General features: G+C 32.2%; 1 protein-coding gene and 1 long non-coding RNA gene across 3 annotated transcripts in view; one reads left to right on the top strand and one right to left on the bottom strand.

Moving 5' to 3' along the window:
* Nucleotides 1-11,119, top strand: part of LOC136832878 (uncharacterized) — a 13,163-nt gene extending 2,044 nt beyond the window's left edge. The window contains exons 2-7 of the mRNA XM_067094537.1: nucleotides 4,271-4,379; nucleotides 5,411-5,918; nucleotides 6,713-6,849; nucleotides 8,781-8,893; nucleotides 10,013-10,161; nucleotides 10,855-11,119. Coding sequence (XP_066950638.1) covers nucleotides 4,281-4,379; nucleotides 5,411-5,918; nucleotides 6,713-6,849; nucleotides 8,781-8,893; nucleotides 10,013-10,161; nucleotides 10,855-10,931 — 1,083 coding nt within the window. The 5' untranslated portion in view covers nucleotides 4,271-4,280 and the 3' untranslated portion in view covers nucleotides 10,932-11,119. The remainder of the gene's footprint in view (nucleotides 1-4,270; nucleotides 4,380-5,410; nucleotides 5,919-6,712; nucleotides 6,850-8,780; nucleotides 8,894-10,012; nucleotides 10,162-10,854) is intronic.
* LOC136832684 (uncharacterized) overlaps nucleotides 1-12,500 on the bottom strand; it is a 326,849-nt gene that overhangs the window by 45,265 nt on the left and 269,084 nt on the right. The window lies entirely within an intron of this gene.

The following is a 12,500-nucleotide window of genomic DNA, read 5'->3' as shown; positions in this document are numbered from 1 at the left end:
GTTGACAGAGTTTTCAGTCCTTCGTGACTACTGCGTCTCCCATCTGATGTAAGTGAGATTTTTTGGGGGAAAACACCTCTTGTTTTGTCTTGCTCCCAATAAAAGGAGCATCCATTGCACGTTAAAATATATGCTGGAGAAGGATTCATAGATATGTAACTATCTGTAGATGAAACTAACCGAGCAGAATACGTTATCTCAAGACCTTTGGAAATGTGATGTGTTTATTAAGGTTTGGCTCTCACGAAAGATTATAAATACCTTCAATAGTACTCTTTATACCTGTATTGCTGTTACAGAATACTGAGGATGTGTTCTGAGTGTATTTGTATGTATATTACTCACGATGAACATAGTATGGATATTAATTACAGGTTGTCACTTAATCATTGTTACCAAAGACAGACATAATGAGAGAGAGAGAGAGAGAGAGAGAGAGAGAGAGAGAGAGAGAGAGAGAGAGAGAGAGAGAGAGAGCTGGTACACAGAAGACTTTTATTCATGAGATTATGGCCTAAAGGGGTTTCAGGAAGAGACAATACTTGACACTTATATTATACGTATTCTGTAATTTATACTCAAAGAAACTGTCAATAAAAGTTTTGTTTGAATATCGATATTCTTTCTATTTCCTACGGAATCTGTTTCCGGTACTGGATCTTCGATAGACGGCAAACTGTACAAGGAAATTATATTATTGGCAATAAATAATAGGAAATATAAGCAAAAAATTAATTATGCTTTTTTATGCATTCGTGAAAATTGCGTAGCCACGCTCAACGGCCAAACATGTTTGAATACCAATTACCCTGCTCAAAAATATTATATATATATATATATATATATATATATATATATATATATATATATATATATATATATATATATATAATCAAAACATTTTGTTTTGAGCAGGGTGATTGGTATTCAAACATGTTTGGACGTTGAGTGCTGCTAAGCGATTTTCACGGATGCATGAAAAAAAGCATAATTAAATATGTCTCCATATTACCTATTATTTATTGGCAATAATAATTTCCCTGTACACTTTTTTATTTAACGTTACGACCTTTTTGTTGTACTACATTCTTTCATATGAGAGCAGTTGCATCTCTGATATTGAGTGATTCCTTGTTTTATCAATACTACTGAGGAAAATCAAAAGAATGTTGCGAATTCATTTAGCGTGGTGATCTTGCATTGGACGGGGCAGGCATATGATGTCTCAAGCTTGCAGTGTATAACTATTTATCCATTTATTTGCTACCTTGTTATATTATCTTTTCTTTTATAACAACAGAACTCTTCTTTCTGTACTACCTATTATCTTCTGTTATTTCTTTCTAATGAACGCCATAATATTTGCAAGCTTGAATTTCAAGTCAATGGCCCCTGTGGTGGACTTGTTCCATGTGAATAGGGTTCATCTTCAGAGTAATAATAATAATAATAATAATAATAATAATAATAATAATAATAATAATAATAATAATAATAATAATAATATAATTTGGAAGACCCTCTTTCAAACAGGTTCTATTGAATATTCCATGTGAATAGGGTTCAGCTGCATTTATTTTAATAATAATAATAAGAATAATAATAATTTCCTAATAATAATAACTTCTCTTCATAATAATAATAATAATAATAATAACACCATATTCATTTCATGGAATATTGAATTTCAAGTCAATGGCTCCTGTTTTTGTTCCATATATTCTCTTCAGTTAATTATAATAACTAACTGTAATAATAATAATAATATAAAATAATAAGCAATAATAATAATAATTACACCATATTCTTTGGAAGATTGAATGACAAATCAGTAGGCGAGCTGTTAGCACGCACCTCCACTGAAGAGAAGTCCTTCAGAAGGAAAATAGAAAAATCTTAATAAAAATAAATGCAGCTAATAATAATAATAATAATAATAATAATAATTACACCATATTCTTTGGAAGATTAAATTTCAAGTCAATGGCCCCTGTGGTGGGCTTGTTCCATGTGAATAGGGTTCATCTTCAGAATAATAATAATAATAATAATAATAAAATAATAATAATAATAATAATAATAATAATAACACCATATTCTTTGGAATATTGAATTTCAAGTCAATGGCTCCTGTGGCGGGCTTGTTCCACGTGAATAGGGTTCATCTTCAGAGTAATAATAATAATAATAATAATAATAATAATAATAATAATAATAATAATAATAATAATAATAATTACACCATATTCTTTGGAAGATTGAATTTCAAGTCAGTGGCCCCTGTGGTGGGCTTGTTCCATGTGAATAGGGTTCATCTTCAGAATAATAATAATAATAATAATAATAATAATAATAATAATAATAATAATAATAATAATAATAATTACACCATACTCTTTGGAAGTTTGAATTTCAAGTCAGTGGCCCCTGTGGTGGGCTTGTTCCATGTGAATAGGGTTCATCTCCAGAATAATAATAATAATAATAATAATAATAATAATAATAATAATAATAATAATAATAATAATTACACCATACTCTTTGGAAGTTTGAATTTCAAGTCAATGGCCCCTGTGGTGGGCTTGTTCCATGTGAATAGGTTCATCTCCAGAATAATAATAATAATAATAATAATAATAATAATAATAATAATAATAATAATAATAATAATAATAATTACACCATACTCTTTGGAAGTTTGAATTTCAAGTCAATGGCTCCTGTGGTGGGCTTGTTCCATGAATAGGGTTCATCTCCAGAATAATAATAATAATAATAATAATAATAATAATAATAATAATAATAATAATAATTACACCACATTCTTTGAAAGATAGAATTTCAAGTCAATGGCCCCTGCGGGTTTGTTCCATGTGAATAAGGTTCATATTCAGAATAATAATAATAATAATAATAATAATAATAATAATAATAATAATAATAATAATAATAATAAAATAATAACAAAATCCTCTGTTCGACAAACTTTGAAGCGTCACAGGGAACCTTCCTAGTGATGATGATCAAATGGATATTTTTGCACCCGTGTCGACTACACACATTTATACAACAAACAAAAGTGTATTAAATAATTTGCGATAGCCACAAGTGTCATCTCAGTCTAATTACTAGAAAATTGGTCGAGACATGATTATGCTTTTTTTTTGCTTAGCAACACTAACGGGCCAAACATATGAATACCAATTAGCCTAATATGTGTGTGTGTGTATATATATACATACATAAATATATGTATATATAATTCTTCTTCTTCTTCTTTATCCTCAGCTTTTCCCATCTTTATATGGGGTCGCTGTTTGTTATTAGTCTTCTCCATCTTCTGCGATCATGCACCATTACCTCACTCACGTTCTTGTCCTATATGTATATATAATATATATATATATATATATATATATATATATATATATATATATATATATATATATATATATATATATATATACAACCCCATATATATTATATATATGTGTGTGCATCCTAAATACATTGCAAAAACTGAACATTAAAACCAAGTAAAATATTTCAAATGTGAACATTTGAGCAAACATTTAAATATGCATGTGAATAAAGGCATGAAGTCTTGTGAATATCCCATCTTTCTCCTTACTTGAGTGAGGATTACCTTTTCTCTCTCTCTCTCTCTCTCTCTCTCTCTCTCTCTCTCTCTCCAAACACTAAATACGACCAACAACATTCGACAAACAACTAGGTACATAATTCACGGCCTAGATTAACAAAGTCAAACAGGGGTCCTTCAGCTGGTGAGCTGACAGATTACCATTGTTGCTTAGGCCATCAAAGTTGATCAAAATAAAGAACTTTGACATTTAGGGTCTAGTAACCTCATAAAAAAATCAAACTGTATATAAAAAAATTGTTGGTCCAAATCAAATCGAGACTGATTCCATTTCACTTTTGAAATTGGAATATAAAATTTAGGCCAGAAGCCAAGCACTGGGACCAATGAAGTCATTCAGCGCTGAAAATAATGTTGAGACAACTGTTAGGAAAGGGTTGAGAAAAGTAAGATGGAAGAGAGAGAATATGAACAGAGGTATAATAAAAGAAAATGAAAGGCGTTGCAGCTAGGGGTCGAAATGACATTGTAAAGAACCTTAAGTAATGCCTACAGCGCATTGCGTGAGGTGCACTGACGGCAGTCAACTCGCCCCCCCTACGTGGCTAAGTCCTCTTTTGCTTCCTTTAGTAATTCATATTAATTCATAATTGCTTTATTTGCCAACAGACTCAGAGCCATGTTGATTCTCCAGTTGCTTTTCATGCTCTACGTCACTTCCGGTTCGAGCGACGCCATGACCTTCGCCGAAAAGTACGAAATCTGGTCAGCTGATTTGGTAAGTGGTTTTTAAATGTCAATGGATATGCCAGGTATTAATCCTCATAGAGTCCTACTTCGAAATTGGCCACGATTATAAAGATCAGAAGGACGACGAGTATACTCTTACCAAAAATAAAAATTTTAAAATAAATAAAGCTCTTGATAATGTTAAATTATCTGTCACATTAAAAGTTAACCTGGTGAAGTTTAACACTTTCTTAAGGCAAGACTTTCATGGCCAATGGGTGAAATGCGTACAGAGGATATGACAAAATTTTTACATGGGAGGAGAGCTTTATTTATTTATTTATTTTTTTTTTTTGCAATTAGAAAAACTCATTTCAGTGTTTTCACAACAAAGGATTTATAGATTTAAATGCTGAATTACTTACTACATGTTTATTTTCCTACCAAAATAAATAAATGAATAAATAAATATATAAATAAATATGTCTTTGATGACTAACGCTATTATTATTATTATTATTATTATTATTATTATTATTATTATTATTATTATTATTATTATTATTATTATTATTATTATTTTTACCCTATTCATATAGAACAAGCCCACCACAGGGGCCACTGACTTGAAATTCAAGCTTCTAAATTATAATAATTCACAGACAGTCGACAAAAGACCCTCGTTAACCCTATGTCAGAAATAAGAAATATTTGCGTATGTATTCTGTAATATATAGTTATAAAAAGTAGTTGAAATTCATAGTCGTAATACATAGAAAATTACAAAATCTTAATTAGCTCGTAATCCACGAGTGTTAATATTATTCACAAATATTCAACAAAAGTTCCTTGTTAACTTTACGTTAGAAATCAGAAATATTTATTTATGTATTCTGTAATACATATATGAAATACATAGATGTCATCCATAGTCGAAACACGTACACTAATACCCAGTTGTAATACATAAACATAGTTTAAATACATAGCTGAAATACATAGTTGCGATACATAGTTGTAATACATAGCTGAAATACATAGAAGATTCCAAAATGTCAACCTAACTCATAATTCCCACAGCCAACAGGTTACAAAATAGTGACAAACTTCGTGGATGGACAGAGGTGTCACTGTAAGGTGCCAGACATCACAACCGTCACTACAACGACAACCACGCCAGAATCTACAACCACTACTACTGCAACAACAACAACGCCAAAATCTACAACCACTTCTACTGCAACAACAACCACACCAGAATCTACAACTACAACACCAGTTACAACAACCACAACTACAACACCAGTTACAACAACCACAACTACAACTCCAGCTACAACTACAACAACACCGGCTACAACCACTTCAACGACAACACCAGCTTCAACTACTACAACTACAACACCAGCTACAACTACAACAACAACAAGCACCACAACTACAACTCCAGCAACTACAACATCAACAAGTACCTCTACAACTACAACTCCTCCAACAACAACCTCTTCTACAACTACAACCACGTCTACGCCAGCAACAACTACAACATCAACTACAACAACAACTGTTGCTGCAGTGGATTCAGGTCGTAAGTTATTATTCTTCTATTGGCAAATCTTTCATCGGTATTTGTAATTTCTCCTTATTGTACCACCCACATTCCATATATTATGACCTCTATTGATTTTTCAACTATACTTCATCCAGAAAGATTCTAAATAGCAATTGAGACATCTCATATCTTTGTCTCACACCTTTTGCGCCAAACCAGGCACTCTTTCATAAAACATTTTAGTGGCATTAAGGAAATATTTAATAAAAATAATTATATATACATACATATATATATATATATATATATATATATATATATATATATATATATATATATATATATATATATATATATATATATATATATATATATATATATATTATTGCCTCTCTATCAATTTTCTTACAAACATTTTCTAATATATAAATCTTGATGCAAATATCTTTATATATATATATATATATATATATATATATATATATATATATATATATATATATATATATATATATATATATATATATATACATATATATATATATATATATATATATATATATATATATATATACATACGTATAAACACTAATAAACACTAAGTATTCATTTCACCCATTCCTTTGGAAGTTTTCCATCATCCAGACATACCTTGCTACTCCTGGTCAGCCAACCAGTTTAACTGTCCCCTCCATACTTCAGAGATAAAATTGTTATCATAATTACTAGTATTATTAGTTTTTTTCTGACATGAAAAATTATTCTTAGTTATCACCATCCAAAGATAAAAAAGGATGTATAACATAACAGTATGCCATGATCTGTTGCAGCTTGTGGTGCCTGCAACAAGACGATCACTGTTAACTTTGCAACTTACCAGGCCTATGGTGAACACACGGAGTATTGGTCCTCACCCAATTACCCAAGTAATTACCCAGATGGCTGCGTGTGTGTTCTTAACATCAATGTAAGTGCCCAGATATATATATATATATATATATATATATATATATATATATATATATATATATATATATATATATATATATATATATATATATATAATATATTTTTATTAAACTTATTTTTATTAAACTTGATCACTTGCACAATTGTTCTGTGTATCAATGCAATTGATAATAGGACTTCACCAGGACGGTATCCAATGGAGATTTTTTTCAAAAAAAGTTACAAGCTTTCAAGGATTGTCTATCCTCATCGTCAGCTACCAGACAATGAGGGCAGACAGTCCTTGAAAGCTGGTAACTTATTCTGAATAAAAATCTCCATTCAATACCATCATGTTTAAATTAATGTGCTGTTATTAATATATATATAAATTATATATATATATATATATATATATATATATATATATATATATATATATATATATATATATATATATATATATATATATGTATATGTTTTTCAAAAAGTGTAACTCAGAACATCAAGTAACGCCTCTTTTCCTTAATTCCTGTACAGGATTAATACCTGTGCCAAATTCCGGAGCATTTTTTTAACATTAGCAAGTTTTCGGTTATTTTTGTGTACCCAGTCATCAGGCCCAGAAAAGAAAGAACATATAACTGAAATTAAGTGAAGAGAAAACCTATTACTTTACGTAAAAAGATAAAGTAGAAATACTAGACATGAAATATGACGATATTCTTTTAGGAATTTCAGTAAGGAATTTATAGATATTAAACGAAGGAATCTAGATAATAATGAAAATACCTGGAACACCTAATATACATACATACATATATATATACAAATATATATATATATATATATATATATATATATATATATATATATATATATATATATATATATATATATATATATATATATATATATATATATATTATAATATATATATACTACTTGATAAATATTCTACAGGCAATTACCCTTTCGTCACGAAAACTTACAATGCATTCAGTGTTTATCGAGCTTAATATTTTCAAGTCTCCTTCTAGATAACAGTTCTACTCTAGAGTTTATAAACATCATTTAATCTACAGATCTGCTGAGTTTTACTTACTCGTAGTGATGACTGATGGGTAAGCAATTCGTATGAATTTAAATAAATTACAACGCAACCAGTATAATATACTCTAACTTGATTACGTAGACAACTGGATAAGCCAGTCAAATAAATATATAAACAAATAAATGAGGATTTATGGAACAAACCACCATCACCAAACTGCCATCCAACCAAGAACAGAATAGAAGATGGAATTTGGGCCAAAAGCAAAGCGCTGGGAACTATGATGAGTTCATTCAGCGTTGAAACGGAAACTGACACTAATTCTTGTGTGATCTCTTACAATAATCACAGGAGGACTCTGAAACATCAATGTTTCCGGCTTCTATATACATATATATATATATATATATATATATAAAGACAAAATCCACGAAGGGAGGAGAAACAATGGAGTGCTGCGAGGCCTTTCGACTGTCGTCCTTTACTTAGCTAAGTAAAGGACGACAGTCGAAAGGCCTCCTCTGCAGCACTCCTGTTTCTCTTTCCTTCGTGGATTTTGTCTTTACTTATATATCCATTATGTTCCATATGTCCGTGATTAAGCTGTACATACATACATATATCTATCTATCTATCTATATATATATATATATATATATATATATATATATATATATATATATATATATATATATATATATATAACTATTAACTCACTTACACAATTGTTCTGTGCATTAATACAATTACTAACATAACCTCATTAAAACTGGATGGTATCTCGTGGAGATATGAATAAATATCTCCACGAGATACCATCCAGTTTTAACGAGGTCATGTTAGTAATAATTATATATATATATATATATAAATTATTAATTTTTTTTATTCTCCAGCTTCTTGAAAGAGGTTTTGTCCTAGTGTCGTTCAATTCTGGAGACGCCATCCACACGGCCACCAACTGCGCTTACGACAACCTGATTATGACGGGTGACAATACATATCAGAAGTAAGCGGAAGTGTGTATTTTTTTAATCAGCTGTTATCTTGTGACCTTCGTCTGACTCTATTGACGATACTTGCGATATTTAATATGAAATTATTATTATTATTATTATTATTATTATTATTATTATTCAGCAGATGAACCCTGTTCATATGGAACAAGCCCACCAAAGGGGCCATGGACTTGAAATTCAAGCTTCCAAAGAGTATGGTGCTCACTAGGAAGAAGTAAGAGGAAGTAAAGGGAAATACAGAAAGAAGAGAATAACAATTACTTTGGGAGATTCTTATCGGTGCCATGTGTCAGGTTTGCTGTTAAACTGTAGATGATATTCAAGGTAATTTCTCGTTGTAATGCTCCTCACGTGGTGCACTGTAGGCATGACTGAAGGGTGCTTGCAGTGTCCCTTCCACCCCTAGCCGCATCTACTTTTGAAGCCTTTTACTTGAACTCCATTCCGCTTCCTTTCTTCGGCATTGCTGTCCAACACCTCTAACTGTTAATTCCTACTGTTGGTTTTCCCCCAGTTCCACCTTTAGGACAAAGGCCAAGCGCTGCGACCCATGAGGTCACTCAACGCTGAAAGGGAAATTGACAATAAAGCTATCTTGAAAGGTGTAACATGAGGAAAACCTCGCAGTTGCACTATGAAACAATTGTTAGGAAAGGGTGGAGAGTAAGATGGAAGAAAGAGAATATGAACGGAGGTACAGTAAAATGAATGAAAGGGGTTGCAGGTAGGGGCCGATGGGGGCTGCAAAGAACCTTAAGTAATGCCTTTCCTTGTACTTCATCTCCTTTATTTCCTTAATCTCTTGCTGTCTAACCACTCCAACTCCCTTTTTTCACCGTCTTAAGCGCTGAATGACCGAAAGTGGCCCAGTGCTTGGCTTGACCGCCTAAATTTCAATAAATCTGAGACTTTCAAATGCCATTACCTTCTGTTACTTCTTTCGAATGAACGCCATATTCTTTGGAAGTTTGAATTTCAAGTCAAAGGCCCCTGTGGTGGGCTTGTTCCATATGAATAGTGTCCAGCTCCTGAATAATAATAATAATAATAATAATAATAATAATAATAATAATAATAATAATAATAATAATAATAATCTGATCTTTCAGCCCCATCTGCGACAACAACATTGACCAAGTAACCGATTTCATCGTCAAGAACCAAAATGACGGAACGACCCAGCAACTGGTGGCTGTGTTCACGTCCGACCCTGGTGATGGCAACATCGTGGATAAGGGATTCCAGATGACTATCTCGAGTGAGTTGGGATGAAAGTGCCCTGTAGCCTGTGATTTCAGTCACTTTCCACCCTCAGATCTTAAAAACTACTGAGGTTAGAGGGCTGCAAATTGGTATGTTGATCATCCACCCTCCAATCATCAAACATACCAAATTGCAGTCCTCTAGCCTCAGTAGTTTTTATTTTATTTAAGATTAAAGTTAGCCATGATCGTGCGTCTGGCACCGCCATAGGTTCCAACAACACGGGTCACCACTGGGCCGTGGCTGAAAGTTTCATGGGCCGCGGCTGAGAGTTTCATGGGGCGTGGCAGAGAGTTTCATACAACATACGCTATACAGAAAACTCGATTGCGCCAAAGAAACTTCGGCGCATTTTTCACTCTTACTTGTTTGTGTATGGTGAAACTCAGCTGGGATCCAGTGGGTACCAGAAGAGTTGGGGTATCCAAATCTACTTTTTCAGCAAAATATGAACTCAAAATAAGTGTTGCTTCTTCCGGGTGAGGTATAAGGCAGTTTTTAACAAAGACTCCATATTAAGTCAACGCCCTTCAATAGAAAGAAGAATAGTATTTGAAATATACGGTACAATTATCTGAATACAAATAATTAAAAAACCAATTAAAACCAGGTAAACCATTCACAATCAAAGTTACTTAGCCATATGAAAGCCACAGACTAACCACTGTCATTTCTGTCCACTTTCCAGTACAAATTTACGAGAACCGAGCTCTCAACGTGCCTAAAATTTCTTCTGTGGAAGGGCACATCCACGCCCAGGTGTAGAGACAAGACTGACGCTTGCAAAAGAAATAACTTACGGATCACGTCGAACTGCAGACAAGTCGGATCAACGGGAAGGTTGAGAAAATTATGCTTGCATTGTTGAGGGCAAATCTCAACAAACTTTTGGCTACCTGGCTGAGGACTGAAGACATTAATCATTGTTTCTGTAGAGTTAATAAAAGAATTAACACAAATGTTGCGGGAATATCATTTTACCTGCCTATTTGTGCTGTTATAATTTTTATTTTACTAAACATCATTTTCCCATCCTGGTGAGGGAGTGGTTTGGTGGTGAAAGTAAAAAAATATAAGATGAGGCTGCAAGCACCACGCCCTTTTTCCTGATACCCCTTCGGCAGACACTGGCACCCATTAACAGCTGGGTAGGCTGGTGGGGCAGTAGGCCAGGAACATCCCTGGGACCTACCAAACGTGATTCGTTAGTGTTACTTAACCGTGGTGATGCTATGGTGATTTTTACATCTAGTAAAAATTCTGGGGTGTCTCAGTTTCAAGGTATTGAGTATCCACAAACCAATTTTTTGTCAGTTGCTGTATGTACCTGTAACGTGTGAGGGTGCTTTAGCACTGAAAAACTAAGAAGGCGTAGTCATATTGTACAAGTAGAGACGCTTGACAGACAGACAGACTTCATCACTCTTCCCTTACATGAATCATCTTAACCTACGTTAATTTTCAAGGACCTTCATTTGTATCTTGGAGATCAGATGATAAATTGATTTTAGCAGCAGCCATCTCCTTTGGTAGAATGGCAGAGGTTAAGATTTAATTATTTTATGTTTTCACATAAACTATTATTCTAAGTTTGACCTACATACAACATTCAACATAATTATACTGTAGGGAGCAAGTCATGTCAACCATTAATGCAAAGTTAGATTAGGTTAATAATAATAATAATAATAATAATAATAATAATAATAATAATAATAATAATAATAATAAATCTTTATTGCGGCTCAGGGCCATACACATGGAAGATACAAATACAATACACACAATCTAGATACATAAGGTAACAATGATAAAAACAATTATCGGCAGTACTCACACAGTTGCTGAAGAAGTAGAAAAAAATAGAATTCATAATAACGGTAATGACAGCAATTATATGGGGAATAATAGAAAAAAATTAAAAATGATAACAATAAAAAATACAGATTGCAGACGATTAATTTCCATCTGGGGACCTCAGGTGGTTACATAAGTCAGGTCCAGAAGGCTAAATACGAATATTGAACATTGCAAAACTCTACACTGATATTAAACACAGTAATAATAAGAAGTAAAAATACCAAAAAATAACAAGAAACGTAGAAATATAATAATAATAATAATAATAATAATAATAATAATAATAATAATAATAATAATAATAATAATAATAATAAAAATGAGATTCTGGAGATGACACTTCATAATTGCAAAACAGAGAATAAGACATTTAAGGAACAGATGCCTCATTATTCCATCTTTCCCACAACTTAGATCTTTTTGCCTCAATGCTTAAGATGCTTTGTATGAGCGAATTGTTGCTGTTTCTCAGTC

Source organism: Macrobrachium rosenbergii, chromosome 50 (assembly GCF_040412425.1).
Source record: "Macrobrachium rosenbergii isolate ZJJX-2024 chromosome 50, ASM4041242v1, whole genome shotgun sequence".
NCBI classification, from domain to species: domain Eukaryota; kingdom Metazoa; phylum Arthropoda; class Malacostraca; order Decapoda; family Palaemonidae; genus Macrobrachium; species Macrobrachium rosenbergii.
Note: the sequence above shows the minus strand (reverse complement) of the source record. Positions and strands in the feature narration are given on the sequence as shown.